The sequence below is a fragment of the Sycon ciliatum genome, unplaced genomic scaffold (genome assembly GCF_964019385.1).
Source record: "Sycon ciliatum unplaced genomic scaffold, ocSycCili1.1 SCAFFOLD_2272, whole genome shotgun sequence".
In the NCBI taxonomy this organism is placed as follows: domain Eukaryota; kingdom Metazoa; phylum Porifera; class Calcarea; order Leucosolenida; family Sycettidae; genus Sycon; species Sycon ciliatum.
The window spans coordinates 1-16,000 of record NW_027044677.1 but is presented as its reverse complement, the minus strand read 5'-3'; the positions used below and the strand labels follow the sequence as shown (position 1 = coordinate 16,000).

The following is a 16,000-nucleotide window of genomic DNA, read 5'->3' as shown; positions in this document are numbered from 1 at the left end:
TCTTCTGCCGTGTGACACTGCATCAGGACAGTGTATTTGCAAGCCTGGTGTTACTGGACGTGCTTGTGATGTGTGTGATATGGGCTATTACAACCTAACAGCGGATGGCTGCACGTGTAAGTGTAACTATCCTTATGCGTGTGTCTGGTTGTCCGTATGTGTCTGTGTGTGTCTCCGTGTGCAGTCACGTGTCTTCACGTGTCTCTGTGTCCCTGTGTATGTGTATATGTGTGTCTACATGTCCATGTGGCCAAGCATTTGTATGTATGTATGCAGGGGCGTCGGAACCGGTGCGGCAGGTGCGGCCAAAGCCGCACCAATACTTTTCGATTTTTTTAAACATTTCAACCTTGTTGGTGGCTTGTCGACTCTTGTACAGCTACAGTGCGTCCCTCTCTAATCCAGCACTTGTTTATCCAGCACCCTTGCAAACCAGCACACTTTCTGGCAAAACGGATTTTTTCAGTTCATTTTCTATGCTTTAATCCGGCACTTGAATTCCGCCTCCAGCAGCGATTTTCTGCAACAAATCACTCAAACTGTACACAATTCGATTTTCTAATCCAGCAGTTGTACATCGCATACCGTCAGGGGGAATTGTAACATACACAACACATGTAACATACACTTGGGAATATCCTATGCACTCGTATTCCCAAGTGTATGTTATAGATATGCATTCCACGAAGTACTTGGATTGACACAGAAAATCCCTACGTTTTGACGTACGACACAAACATGTACGTCAATAGGTGGGCCGGGTTGGAGGGCAGGATTTTATAATCCAGCACCCTTGTTTATCCAGCAGAAAATGCCGTTGCAAAAGGTGCCGGATTAGAGAGGGACGACTGTACCATGTTTTACATCGACAATGCGGTGTATCATCAGCATGCATATTCTTTTTATTATTCTATATGGCCCAATATCTGAGAAAATCGACCTTCCGGGCTGTTTTGGTGAAATTGATTTTTTTATTGCAAATTGATGTCTAGCCTTTGTAGAGTATTGTGACTTCGTTTCACGGCCATCAGACCAATATTGACTATGTAGAAATGTATTTTACGGTCAGGAGTCATGTTCATGAATTGTTCTTTTTTTTACAATTTTGAAAGATCAGTGTGTTTGGAGCCACCAAAAATTGTTTCCATGTGATATCAATAGCCAACTAATATAGTAGAGTGTTTTGACTGTTCAGGTACTTCATTCCAGCATTCCGTGACTTTATTGAAGCTATGTAGTTGCAACAGCAGCAATAGCAGCATTAGAAGGAGAGGTGATTTATCTGTTCTTCTGGTGATGGACATGCTTGACAGGATAGTCTGCGACAGATTTTGACGGAACACCATGATATCAGCATTCACATACTTATTGTGAACGAGTCAAACAGAGCAAATGCGTCCAGATTCGCCTTGTTGCACTTTGTAGAGACTGATCATTTCCAAACATCAGTAACACAGCCTGACAAGCGTTTCACACCACCAACTCAAAAGTAACAGAATGTTACTCGAGATTGCCCAGCCTCATGTGCTCCGTGATGGTCTGATTCGCCATTATTAGCTCGAGTATCGAGCTTGCCATCCAAAACATTTTAGGATCATCGTCGCAAAGAAAACTCGCATCATTTCGTGCTGTTTTAGCAGGTCTGGCGTGACACTCAGGAAACAGTTCTGCCACCCGCGCAAGGGCGGCCAGCGACCTTGCAAGCGGCGTACCCTCAGGAATCTACTTGGTTGTCCTTGCCTGGAGCTGTAGCATGCAGCTATCGCTGAGGCAGACTGTGGTTGGCCTTGATCATACTCATCCAGGCCAAGTCCACATCATCGTCGCCCCCGACAGGTAAGTACCGCGTGTCACTTGCGATCGATTCGCCTGACATGCGCTCTCAGAACTAGGAGCGCTGTCGCCGCTTGACAGGGTATCCACAAAGAACGATGTATCACCGTCCATGGGATCGCGGCTGCTGTACTCCGTGAGCCCAATAACCAACTGACACAAGAATCGCCTTCAATTTTCTTCCGCCATTGTCGTCTCTGCACTTTGCTTTGACGGAATCGATTTTTTTGCGAACAAATTTGTTTTTAGTGTTTTCTCAAAAAAAACGCGTAGCCCCGAAGGTCGAAAGTCTCAGATATCGGGCCATATGGCTTTTTAGGCCCAATTTTCAAAAAAATTCCCGGGGAGGGCCCCCGGACCCCCTCTCACACTTTGGCCGCACCAATGTTAAACTCCTTCCGACGCCCCTCGTATGTACATGTATGTATGTGTGTAGGTGTGTATATGTGTATATGTATGTGCGTGTGTGCGTACATGTGCATGAATATACGTGTCCATATGTGCGTATGTGTGAAAATGTGTAATTCGGTGACATCCTGTTTCTGCATGCTGTGTTTGTTGTGTTGACATACACAGCCTGTTCCTGCAGTGAGGACGGCTCTAACAGTCCAATCTGTAACATGGTCACTGGCCAGTGTGACTGTATTGGCAATGTACAGGGTTTGAAATGTGACGCCTGTCCAGAAAACTTCCACAACGTCTCCGCAGGATGTATGGGTGAGTGAGAGCATGCAACACAGCGGGTTATGCGAGGATTGTTTACGCAACAGCTCCACCATAGTCATCATATTTACTACTAGTATAGTTGCCATTGTTTTCAAGGTCATCTAACGAAAGTTTTCATTCTGCACTTTTGATTTTTTAAATCAGAAGTGAAGTGTTGATTTGAGATATGCAATGATGTAAGATGTCATGGTGTGCAGCTTGAGACGATAGTCACCATGCACTCCAGCTATGAATTACCATCGTAGTGACTGGTTTCTTTCAGTGTCATAAAAGGACACTCTTTTCACCAGTGTGCATTTTATACTGTATAATGATAATAATGAACAATCGTAAGATATGATATCACTGATGCTTCATTTCTCTGTGTGTATATTGTGTTGTTCTAATGTGCGCAGAGTGCCCTAGCTGCTATGGTTTGGTACTGGATTACATGACTGTGATACGTCGGGACATGACCACGCTGGAGAGCAGCCTGGCCGAGCTCTCCGATCCCACACACTCGGTTTTCAGCGACGACGCCTTCAACAGGTCAGTGAGCGACCTGCTTGCCCAGGTGGAGGCAAACAGCAGGCGGGTCACTCGAATGGCCAGTCTCTCACTCTCACTGAAAGTGCACCTAGCTCCGTTCCTGCGCAGCCTGGCAAGACTGCGTGTCCAAATCGATGGCTTGGAAAACACCAATCTCACGCAGCTGACCGGGGAAATCCTGTCAGCAAATGCGTACCTGGGTCAGCTAGAGGTCACTGTAAGAGAGACCAATTCCAGTGCTTACAGTATGAAGGCAACGCTATCGGGACACGCAGTGGACCTCTTGGCGAATGTCCGCACGCTCTTCGAGAACCAGACCGAGCAAGTAAGTGTGTCACTGTGTGTGTGTGTGTGTGTGTGTGTGTGTGTGTGTGTGTGTGTGTGTGTGTGTGTGTGTGTGTGTGTGTGTTGTTGTTGTTGATTTTTATTTTACTTCGCAAGGCCAAACGGGCAATGGTGCCCAATTCTATGGAAGCGAATTTCAAAAGGGAGAGAGCTACGGGGAGAGAGAGAGAGAGAGAGAGAGAGAGAGAGAGAGAGGGGGGGGGAGGGAGGGAGATGATCAGCAATTTTGCAGCGTCAACAGAGCGATTTTGCAGTGTGTGTGTGTGTTTCTTTCATTCTCCTGGGTGGTTACCAACAGCCAGTGCATGCCGGAGTATGTGGTGTGATGTGTGTGCGGGAAACAAATTAAAAAGACCAAAAAGTAGGGATTCACTGGCCACAAAAAGCCACTTCATAGCTGTGTGGTGTAGACCAGGCTGAATAGTGGCGGTCAATTCTTCAGCCTTGCAAGCTGTTGAATGGTGCAATCCCAGCACAAGTTGCCATGGCTTCTGCCGTAGCATCGCTATCATCGCCTTCGGCGATGGGCGTCAAAAGGTCAAAAGGTGTGTGTGTGTGTGTGTGTGTGTGTGTGTGTGTGTGTGTGTGTGTGTGTGTGTGTGTGTGTGTGTGTGTGTGTGTGTGTGTGTGTATGCTGTGCCTGCTTGCAATGCCCTATAGGCATTTCTTGTTCTGCTACCAGCAGGTTTGCCATATTCATTTGATATGCTCCACATTGAGCTAAAAATATGCTTTCATTGGGACTTTTATTATAGTCTGGCTTTTGTCGTGTTTTAGCACCCTGTCCCTGACACCCTGTCCCTGACACCCTGTCCCTGACACCCTGTCCCTGACACACTCACCGTACTCAACAGCAACAATAACTAAAAGGGATTAGTGTTTGGAGAAAGTGTACTGCTTCGAGAATTGGCGGCATGATCCAGAAGCTGAAAGGGCCAGAAAACAAATTGGTGGCATGATGCAGAAGCTAAAAGGGCCGGAAAGCAATGTCAGGCCGCCGGCAGAAATTTGCTCATGAGGAGCTGTAATAAACCCATTATAGGGGCGGGCAAGGTAGGGGGTGGGGTGGGGGGGGGGGGTGGTGGCAATGAATGCCAAACAAATGGTATCTACTGGCCTGTGATGAGCCGCAACTAGCGAAGGAATTGGCCAGTTAGGCTGAGCAATAGGGCAAATGACCACGTGTAGCTTTGCCAAGAGGATATGATGGGAGGGATGGAAGGGAGGGATGGAGGGATGGAAGGAAGGGAGGGATGGAAGGGAGGGATGGAGGGATGGAAGGGAGGGATGGAGGGATGGAAGGTGAAAATTAGAAGCTGGCACAAGCTAGGAACAATCAAATATTTGGCTTCGTAATGAGAACGGTAAGAAGAAAGTGAAATCAAGCAGTTGAGTACATTCAGGAGCGACGCGTGATTTTGATTGACGTTGCCATGGGAAGACTAAGCATGACGTCAGGCTAGGCATGGTGCTGAGCTGGCAATGTTAGCGAAGTGCCGCAATAGACTGAAGCAGCTGTATGCGAGGAACGCAAACACGGTAGTGTGTGTTCACTGGATGCTACCACGCACTAAGTTAGTCAGTGTGCCACTATGCAAGCATGAAATGCAGGGAAGATTAGTAGTGTAAGTTAGGAGGGGAACTTACTGCATTTACCCGAAAATAAGTCGCACCTTTTTGCAACAAATTCCAAGGTTGAATAGGGGAGTGCGACTCACAATCAAGTGCGGCCTTATTACTGACATGAACATGCTGAAGCCCGCATACGACGAAGACCCCAACATGAGGGTGCAACGTATAAATTGCATGTGACTTACAAGCTGGGAAATACGGCATTGTCCTGTTGATGGAGTACTGTATGTGTCAATGCGTTCACTGCTTTACAGGTGTCCAGTACAGAGCGGTTGATCAATGAGTCAGTCTCCCTGGCAGCAGATCAGGCACAGCTTCTAGAGGACACCGAGCAGGCAGCCTCAGATCTCCGAGAGGGAGTGAGTGCACTGCAGCCAGCTGCCGACCAAGTCAACGATACTCTACACGAGAATGAAGGACGTCTGGCTGACCTCGCCGAGCAGGTACAGGATGTGGAGAACAGTCTTACAGCCGCTCAAAGTGCGGCCGATGAAGCTCGCAGCAATGCCAATCAAGCACTGGACGATGCCACCCAGTTGTTCAGTGCAGCCAATACGGAAGATCTTGAGGCAGCACTAGAGCAGGGCCAGGAGACGGTCATCGACACAGCGAGAAGTCTCCAGCGGATCAACTCTGAATCGTCTGATCTTATGCAGAGCGTCATAGCCAGTGCGGAAACCCTAGGAACAGTCAGTTTAGATGCTGATAAGGCCTCTACTGCGTACAATGCAGTCGAGAGTGAGCTACAGCGTCTCGCCGCGGAGCTGGCCAGCACTGAACTTGTAAGCACTGCTGCACTCAAAAGATCTATTACTTTCTGTGATTGCCATCCTTGACTTGGCTTTCTATGAACCTGGTGTCAAAACTGACCAATGGTGCCATTGTGCCGAGCTTCCCCTACTGTGCCTGGCCTGTGGGTGTATATGTGGGTGTATATGTGTGTGTGTGTGTGTGTGTGTGTGTGTGTGTGTGTGTGTGTGTCTGCGTCTGTGTCTGTGTTAGTGCGTCTGTGTGTATCTATGTTTTTGTTTGTGTGTCTGTGTGCATGCAAGTGTGTGCACGTGCACATGTGAACGCAAACGCTCTGTTCTATAATTATGTAGGACTCTGACAGCAGTCAGGGCTCTCATAGCAGTCACTGCCCCTAATACCAGTCATACAGTCACAGATCCTGAGTCCTACATATATTCCCCTTTCATCCTTCTCTGTAGCTAGCTTTGGCGTTGTGAGGCACAGTCAACTTTGCGTATAACGACACTCGGCGGGGCGTCAGAAAAGTGTCCTTATTCGCGAAGTGTCCTTTTACCCGAAGTCTCATTATAATTATGTATACAGGTAGAATGGACTTTGCTCTGGGCATGGAAATTCTGTCGTCATTCGCGAATTGTCGTTAGATCCACAGTCGTTATTAGCGAAGTTGACAGCACATGACCTCCTTTAACCCTGCGCGTGTAATCTGCATTGTATACTCTCCATCTTGAACACACTTTTGGTCCAGAACCTGAGAAGCCATCCATTGTTTATTTTCTTGAGGTAATGCTGCGGGTCTTTGTTGTCTTGTACCCTCTGTTCACCGTATTGAACATCATTTGATTCCCAAATGCGTGTAAAAAGGTGTCATTGTGCAGAACTGAACAGGAGCTACTGCTTTGGGTACAATAGTGTTTGCTAGCGACCACTGTGAGTGCAATATTGTTCTCTCCTTTTCTTTATCCTCCTCTTTTTCTCAGTCTGTCAACAACTCTGTAGACCGCCAGCTGGAACTGTTCAGCCAAGCGCGGGACATGAAGGAGACGCTGACCGACTTCCATGCCAAGGTCACGGCCGATCGCAGTCGAGCAGATGCAGCCGAAGCCGACGTCAGCACTGCTGCTGATCTGGTGGTGCAAGCACGGCGGCTGATGAATGCAGTGAGTTTTCTATAATCGTATTGAATATAGAAAGTCGTTTTGTGGTGATCAGCTCACGAATTTCATCTTAGCCCAGATCATGTGAACTTTTAGACTGAACTGGACTAAAGACTGAACTGAAGACAAGGGATGAACGAACTAGGATGAACAAGATAAAACAAGACTCAGACTGAAGTCACGACTAAACTGGATTGGGAACTGAAGGACAGGTGTAGACAAGAAATTCACATCCAACTCTAGCTCTAGCTAAGGACGTATGAATGGTAGCAATGAACGATTGCAGTAACGCATCACTGGTCACATTGTCTGCAAAGAAGAATACAGAATAATACTATTATTCTCTAATAATCTAATGCAGCTAGCAATAGGCCTAATAGTGCCAGCAATGAATTGTGAAATACATAGTGAGTGGTTTGTGTTGGGGAAAGTCTGTCTGCTACACATGTTCTTCATTATTTCCTTCTCACAATAAAATACTGCGACAGAGCTTTCGGCCATAGACCATCCTCCAGCTGTCTAGAGGCATCAAATATTATCTGTCAACGGAAGTGTCCTTGCTGTGCTGGTGTTTTTATGCTTCGTGCATTGGTTTGGCTAAGAGCACATAGTGGTGTCGGGTGGAGGATATATTTCCTCCTCTGCCTCGAAACTAGCTTCGACAATAACACGTTTTGTGTATCCAGCAATCGGTCCGTTGATGTTCTGTACATAACTTCGGAATAGCAGGGGTAATGCCTGGCTTGTGGAATCCATTGCCAACCTGCTCTTTATTGGACCTAACAACGGTTTGATAATCATGCCTGTGCATGTGTTCTGCCTGCCCATCATGCCTGTGCATGTGTTCTGCCTGCCCATCATGCCTGTGTGTTCTGCCTGCCCATCATGCCTGTGTGGTCTGCCTGCCCATCATGCCTGTGTGTTCTGCCTGCCCATCATGCCTGTGTGTTCTGCCTGCCCATCATGCCTGTGTGTTCTGCCTGCCCATCATGCCTGTGTGTTCTGCCTGCCCATCATGCCTGTGTGTTCTGCCTGCCCATCATGCCTGTGTGTTCTGCCTGCCCATCATGCCTGTGTGTTCTGCCTGCCCATCATGCCTGTGTGTTCTGCCTGCCCATCATGCCTGTGTGTTCTGCCTGCCCATCATGCCTGTGTGTTCTGCCTGCCCATCATGCCTGTGTGTTCTGCCTGCCCATCATGCCTGTGTGTTCTGCCTGCCCATCATGCCTGTGTGTTCTGCCTGCCCATCATGCCTGTGTGTTCTGCCTGCCCATCATGCCTGTGTGTTCTGCCTGCCCATCATGCCTGTGTGTTCTGCCTGCCCATCATGCCTGTGTGTTCTGCCTGCCCATCATGCCTGTGTGTTCTGCCTGCCCATCATGCCTGTGCATGTGTTCTGCCTGCCCAGGCACACAGAGAGTTTAACAGCACTGGTGCAGCAGTTCAGAGTTCACTGAGCACTGCTAACACCACCCTGATCCAACTGCAGAGATTGACTGAGGTAAGTGTTGAAACTTAGTACTGATCGGCTTGTCCACACCAGAAGAAAGAAGTGACAGAGCAAGTTTTGTGCACCCGCACATGTTCTCCAGGTGTCAGGGGCCATGAACAGTCTTTCACTCTCCGAGACCGTTGCGCAACAACAAGGAACAGCATGCAATTGCTTGTGGTGTTTAGTTGGCTTGTTGTTTGCACTCTCGGACAACAGTTGCTCCTTTGGAGCAAGAAACCGTAAACAGAATACAGTCAAACCTCGTCAGGATGAACTTCAAGGGACTGAACAAGTTTGTTTGTCTTATCCGGAGTTCTTCTTATCCAGATCTAATAAGAAAAATTCATATGCATATCATTATGGATTGTATTTACAAAAATCTACAGGCCGCAGCACATGTAAAGCATTCTTTTCATAACATAACCCAGCAACGGGTAAGTACAATATGCAATGAATTCATGACAGTATTTCTTCTGCCTTGTAACATGTTTTGCCAGTACAAGAGGCCTCGACTATCGGAAACAACTACAGCCAGTGCACTCACAGCCAGTGCACTCACAGCCAGTGCACTCACAGCCAGTGCACTCACAGCCAATGCACTCACAGCCAATGCACTCACAGCCAATGCACTCACAGTCAGTGCACTCACAGCCAGTGCACTCACAGCCAGTGCACTCACAGCAGGCGCGTCGGAACGACTTTGGAAGTGGGGCGGCCATGGAAGGGGGGTCCGGGGGTCCTCCCCCGGGAAAAAATTTCAAAAATTAAAGCCAATTGCAAGCATTTCCGGGCATTTGGTGCCATTTCAGTGTACGGTAACTACAATGAAAGACTTTTTGATTCTGCAAAAAACCAAGAAGATGCTACGATCGGGGACAAACATTACCCTCCCCGGGAAAAAAATTCAAAAATTGAAGCCAATTGCAAGCATTCCCAGGCATTTGGTGCCATTCCAGTGTACATGGACTTTTGATTCTGCAACAAACCACGATCGGGGACAAGGATTTGCCACGTTTGCGCTGAGATCATCGAGCTTTGTTGCAGTGTGCTAAAAAAAAAAAAAAAAAAAAAAACCGCCGAAAAAGTGGGGCGGCCATGGCCACCCCGGCCGGTGCGGTTCCGACGCCCTTGCACAGCCAGTGCACTCACAGCCAGTGCACTCACAGCCAGTGCACTCACAGCCAGTGCACTCACAGCCAGTGCACTCACAGCCAGTGCACTCACAGTGCAATGCACTCACAGTCAATGCACTCACGGGGACCGAAAGTTCATACTACATGCTAGTTTTGTTCAAATCACGCTTGAAATTAGTTCGTCTTCACAAGAGTTTGCCGTACAGGAGTTCGTCGTAAACAAATAATTTTGACTTGATATGATGCCTGGCCAACCATAGGATTGGCCCTAGTTCGTACTAATGGAAAGTTGGCCTTATCAGTGTTCGTCCTAACGAGCTTTGACTGTATCTATTTTCACAATAACTCCAATCATGCTATGGTGGCTGTGATGGATATTATTCTTTACTACTCTGCTATTGTAAGGTGCTGGCCAGGGAAATACAGCCTCATGAATAAAATAGAGTTGCTGGGCGCTACACAGCCCTAGCACTACACATACTGGTCTGTGCACTCGAACTCAGCGCTACTTTATTCATGAGGTTGGATTTCTCTGCGGTCAGAACTGTAGTATCAATGGTGTTCCTTTGTATGCCTCTTCTGTGTGCTCATTAGCATGCAGTTTTGGCCAACACGGAGAGCAACATTGCCGATGTCAATGCATTGGAAGCTGCATCAATGGTGCTACGTCGCAGAGCATCTCAACTGCTGAACACGTCCCGGGCAAGCCTACAGACGGCCCGTGCAAACAGGGAGCTGGTCGGGGGTATCAAGCGAATGATGGACGTTCTGGCCAGTCGGTTAGTTGATCAGCGCCAGCGCTTAGCATCTGGCAACCAAGAGTTGGACTCCCTTTTCAGCACTCTAGAGGGCTATTTAGAGGGTAAGTGTGGTGTTGACGGTTACTGTGTGTCTGCTGATATCGGACTTCAAATACTGTGTTGGTCCATTGGACTTATAATCTTATATCAAATATACATGTTAAAACTTTCTTAGAATTTCCTGAGGCCCTCCGCTGTTTTAGGGTGTCACAAACCTTCGCGTACAGTCCAGTCTTAGCTTCTCTCCCTCACTCTCTATCTCTCTCCCTCACTCTCTATCTCTCTCCCTCTCTCTCATTCTAGCTACATGTACATGTATCTGCGCGTATCTCTGTCTATCACTTGTCCTCTCTTCCGAACACTTCTTCCTCTTCTAGGCCTCACCCTTTATCTTGTGGTATTTACTCTTCTCTGCTGTGTGTGTGTGTGTGTGTCTGTCTGTGTGTCTGTCTGCTTGTGTGTGTGTTTGTTTGTGTGTTTGTTTGTGTGTGTATGTGTGTGTGTGGGGGGGGGGGGGTTGTGTGTGTGTGTGTGTGTGTGTGTGTGTGTGTGTGTGTCTGTGTTTGGTCGGTAATTCACCTGCTTCTGCTTCAAACATGCGCAGCCGTATTCCCAGTGGACGCAGCGATACTGAGCTCCGAGAATAGACTGGCTGTGTTCAAGGCCCAGCGCGATGCAGTCGGCTTCCCAGCCTTGCTCTCAACTCTGGAAGGTAGCGGTAGGGAGCTGGACGCAGACGTAGCTGAAGCGGTGGAGAACCTGCGTCAAGCTAACCTCACTGTGGCCCAACTCCAGGTCAAGGACACTGACCTGCCCACGGAGTGTATACGAAAGGAGCCCATTACTCCGCAGCCATAGATTCTAACGCGGCTAGTGGTACAGCAACATCCTGCTTGTCGAAAGCACTTTCTCTGTGCAAGTACCTATCGATAGGGTGGCAGCCCACACTGGTAGGGAGAGTGTGAAGACCTCACTTGTGCACTATCAGCACTGAACCCGACCCTCAGCAGGGATTGCGAGGAAACGGCTATCGGATTGCGCTGCTCCGCATATGTTCCATCAATGAGCCGCAGGCCCTGCAATGTATTATGCGCTAGCTGTTTGAAAGCTATTGATAAACAACACAACTCACTGCACTAAAGCATAGAACCCCTGTAACAGTGTTGGAGAGTACAGTACCCATAACTGACTGCTAACCCTATTATATAGCCTAGTGACCTTGAGAAGTAACATCAACATGTTCGAACTTCTAATTATTATCCACAATGTACGGGTGAAGCCGGAGGTGCCGGCGTGTGTCACAACTGCCGTATGTGCATTGCTAACAATCATAATGCTAATACTTCATTTACACAATCTAATCAGTTCTATGGGTGTTTTGTGACACATACATGTGCTTTTCTGTTTGTTACTTCGAGTAGAAGTGTATCATGAATGTGTACCGCCGGTGCTGCTCAATGAAATTCAATCGCCAGACTGTACACAGGACACAATGCAACCCTACTACTAAAAATGGGTTTCGGATGGTGCGCACTTCGCGATCGAATTTCAATGAGTATTTTAAACACTACCTGGCCAAATTGTTTTTGCTCGAAGAAATACAGCAAAGCAATGATGCTATTTTGTGCCCCGAACATGAATGGTATGACCAATTTAAAGTTCCACAGACCCACCACCCTTTGGAAGAGACTGCAGTGGCTGCAAAAAAGGGGGACTGGACTTCCTGTTCAGGGTTTCAGAGCTCGGTCACTGCATTCAATCTCCTATTTGAAGAAGAGAGACAATGACAGACCAAAACCGCTATGACATTTGTAGTTTGTGCCAACTGTATTGGATATTCTCCATAAAGTCAAATCGGATTGGATCAGCAATCTACCCATCGAGAGGGACAGCAATATGAGGAGTGCTTCTGCACTGTGGCAAAAACTAGTTGGAATAGATAATGACAAAGACAGTACAAAGAATCACTCATAGTTTTGGTAAAGGAAAGTTTAGAAGCACTTGCGATGGACAATGCTGGGACCAGATTCATCATACTCCTGCTTGGAGATCCACATCTGCTGGAAGGTGGACAGCGAGGCCAGGATGGAGCCACCAATCCATACGGAATATTTGCGCTCTGGTGGGGCGATGATCTTGATCTTCATTGTCGGTGGAGCCAATGCGGAGATTTCCTTCTGCATACGGTCGGCAATACCTGGGTACATGGTGGTACCACCGGACAAGACAGTGTTGGCATACAGATCCTTACGGATGTCGACGTCACACTTCATGATGGAGTTGTAGGTGGTCTCGTGGATACCAGCGGCTTCCATTCCGAGGAAGGCCGGCTGGAAGAGAGCCTCAGGAGCACGGAATCGCTCGTTGCCAATGGTGATGACCTGACCGTCAGGAAGCTCGTAGCTCTTCTCCAGGGTAGAACTTGATGCAGCGGTCGACATTTCCGCCTCGAAGTCGAGGGCAACATAGCAGAGCTTCTCCTTGATGTCACGGACGATTTCACGCTCAGCAGTGGTGGTGAAAGAGTATCCACGCTCGGTGAGGATCTTCATGAGATAGTCGGTCAAGTCACGGCCAGCCAAGTCGAGACGGAGGATGGCGTGGGGAAGGGCATATCCCTCGTAGATTGGGACGGTGTGAGTTACACCATCACCGGAGTCCAAGACGATACCGGTGGTACGTCCAGAGGCGTACAGGGAGAGCACAGCCTGGATGGCGACGTACATGGCAGGGGTGTTGAAGGTCTCGAACATGATCTGAAACAGACAAGAAAGGAACAATAAAATAATGAGTGCAGAAAGTACCATCCATTTCACTTTGATCAAGAGGCAGTCATTGTTCATAAAGATTTCTCGGTTGGAGAGTGGAGACAAACTTCAGCGTAAAACCTCCCTGGCTCCACACCCCTGCTACAACGGTCAGTTTCTTCCACGTATGACGAGATAATACTAGTCTTCAAAGTTAATACACACAAGTACTCTATCCGTACGAAACACTACAATCTGTTATTGATAACCAATAATTTGCACACAAAAAACAGGAATCGGTAATGGAGAAAGTGATACACCATACAGTGCAATATTTACCTGGGTCATCTTTTCACGGTTAGCCTTGGGGTTGAGGGGAGCCTCCGTCAGGAGGACGGGATGCTCCTCTGGGGCAACACGCAACTCATTGTAGAAAGTGTGATGCCAGATCTGCAATGGAGAAGCCAACACACAAACACATGCATGTACATTGAATACATGATACAGCACAGAAGCAGGAAGTTCACATATTCACGATCCAGCACCCAGGGAATAATGCCCTTGTATATTTTCTACGCCTATTTTTCAACGACTACTTCTCTCAAAAACTTATTGCGCTGCTTATTATTATTTTGGTCTTTGTATATCACTATACTTGAGAACTCCTCTGATCATGATCTCGATGAAAGCAGCGCATTAAGTTTTTTGAGAGAAGTCATCGCCATATTTCCCTTCCGAAAAAGCATACCGGGTACCATGCTGGTAAGGCATATGTGGGACTTGCCGGGCCGGGAACTGAAGGAATGGCTTCAAAGTTCAAACCGTGGCATACTTCCCCTGGCGACGGGATTCCCCGGCTTCCTCCAAAACATTTACTCCCCTTGCAGTAACATGGCAGCTCGGGCTCAGTGGACTTCCGGCTAGTCCTGAGACGGGTTCTCAACTTCAGGTTCGACTCCGCTGTCGACAGCGCATAGTCGCAGAAAATAGGCGTAGAAACGGTAGATTCGAAGAAACAAAATATGCGTGCGTGCGTGCACTCTCCCAGTCAAAAAAACCAAGATTACGCCCTAGTCCGAACACCTTTGCTTCAAGCGGAAGTAAAGACAGTACTAGTAATGAGCATCAGTAGAAAGTATAATGTGTACTGCGGAAATGCGAACAACGCCAATACTAATAGGCAATGGCTGGACCATTCGGAAAATTAGTAATATCATCGCAATGCCTCCTTACCTTCTCCATATCATCCCAGTTGGTGACGATACCGTGCTCGATGGGGTACTTGAGGGTCAGGATACCTCTCTTGGACTGGGCTTCGTCTCCGACGTAGCTGTCCTTCTGGCCCATGCCGACCATCACACCCTGATGGCGGGGACGACCGACGATGGACGGGAAGACGGCACGAGGTGCGTCGTCACCAGCGAAACCGGCTTTGCACATACCGGAACCATTGTCTACAACGAGTGCGGCAACTTCGTCGTCACACATTTTCGTTTCGGATGGAAGAAGGATGAGCTACGCGAGAAGATAAAACGGCGAACCACGACCGGTAGCGAAGAATTTTTACTGAGCTGAAAACGTCTTCCGGACGGATGCGTCCACCGTTATATACACTGACAGTAGAGTGTACTCAGCTGGCGTTGTGGATTCTTTTCTCAGTACTGCGAGCACAGTGAGCTCGGGGTTCTGAGAAAGCAATTTTGTTCGTCCAATAAACGCTCTGCAGCAGAGTGCTAATGGTTCCCACGCGCACTGCAGTGCGTGTGCGAGCCAAAACATTCCTCACTCAGCCCCCCTAGCGCTTGCCCTGGGCTAGCGCCTGGCATTCACACGTCTAAATAAGTCGTGTTTTCACGCGGACTACCTGCATGAATCACCATGATCACGGTCGGTGAATAGCCGCATTGCTGCTGAGTGATATAGACATTCTGACATGTCACATGACAATCGACATGGCAACAGCGAATCCTAGCGCGACTTGCCGTGCTTTGAATCAGCCACTGAAGACACGTGAGCGCTTGCAGGTCTCCGATTTTCCAATCGGAGCACGCCCAGGCGTGCTCCGATTGAATCGGAGCACGCCTAGGCGTGCTCCGATTCAGCCATCAGAGGCCGCTTTTTTTTTTAGAAAAGAGATGGCTGCAGTTCTGGATGGAGAGTCTCCAACTGCAACCAATGCTGCTACCCGTGCTCTTACAGCGCCAACAACGAGCGTTCAGCGATCACAGCAGCAGACTGAGTTCCACGATCCCGACACTGATGAGTACATCGCAACTTGTGACCCAACAGTGCAATCCCCAACTCACCAACGGTCTCTGATGCAGAAAGCTACGAAGACCATCAACTTTTCCGGAGCTCAGTTTGGTGCAAACTGCAATGTTCACCTGCACCTGTAGGCTGTAGGCTGTAGTCACTGCGAAGAAGAGAAGCTGAACTGACCTGGTTTTTAGCTGACTAGACCGCCCTTGTTTTATCTCTGTGTTGTGACTGTGTACATTAGTCATTATGTAACATGTCTGAAGTACTAAACTGGCGACTAGTTGTGTTCCTTGTCTGGTCTAGTGTGCGTGCCTTGAGTAGGTACTAGGTATGTGTGAAGTACTACATGTAGTAGTACTAGTAGTACGAAGTAGTTCGTGCAATGCATGTCAGAAATGGTATCAAAGCATTCGTACTCGGACTCAAGTGCTAGAATCGGAGCCCTCCGCGCTAGCGCGCGTCGGGCTCCGATTCCGCACTTTCGTCCTCGTACTCATGCTCGATTCCATACGTCTGTGATACCGCATGCTGCGGGTTTCTAGAATCATACCCGGCGACAGACGCACCATGTTACTACAGTCATGTACTACAGACTAGT

General features: G+C 48.1%; 2 protein-coding genes across 2 annotated transcripts; one reads left to right on the top strand and one right to left on the bottom strand.

Moving 5' to 3' along the window:
- On the top strand, nucleotides 1–13,130 carry LOC135830525 (laminin subunit gamma-1-like; the record flags this gene model as incomplete). The annotated part of the gene is given in 8 exon segments (XM_065342771.1): nucleotides 1–116; nucleotides 2,410–2,550; nucleotides 2,955–3,412; nucleotides 5,319–5,846; nucleotides 6,795–6,974; nucleotides 8,380–8,472; nucleotides 10,191–10,458; nucleotides 11,001–13,130. Coding segments are annotated over 8 exon segments (2,038 nt in total), but the record flags the coding sequence as incomplete, so codon positions are not given.
- LOC135830526 (actin-4-like) lies at nucleotides 12,205–14,725 on the bottom strand. Its single transcript, XM_065342773.1, has 3 exons — nucleotides 14,377–14,725; nucleotides 13,483–13,593; nucleotides 12,205–13,152 (listed from the first exon to the last, which is right to left on the bottom strand). The coding sequence occupies exons 1-3, from the start codon at nucleotides 14,629–14,631 to the stop codon at nucleotides 12,388–12,390; spliced, it is 1,131 nt and encodes a 376-aa protein (XP_065198845.1). The 5' UTR covers nucleotides 14,632–14,725; the 3' UTR covers nucleotides 12,205–12,387.
- Nucleotides 14,726–16,000: the final 1,275 nt, after the last annotated feature.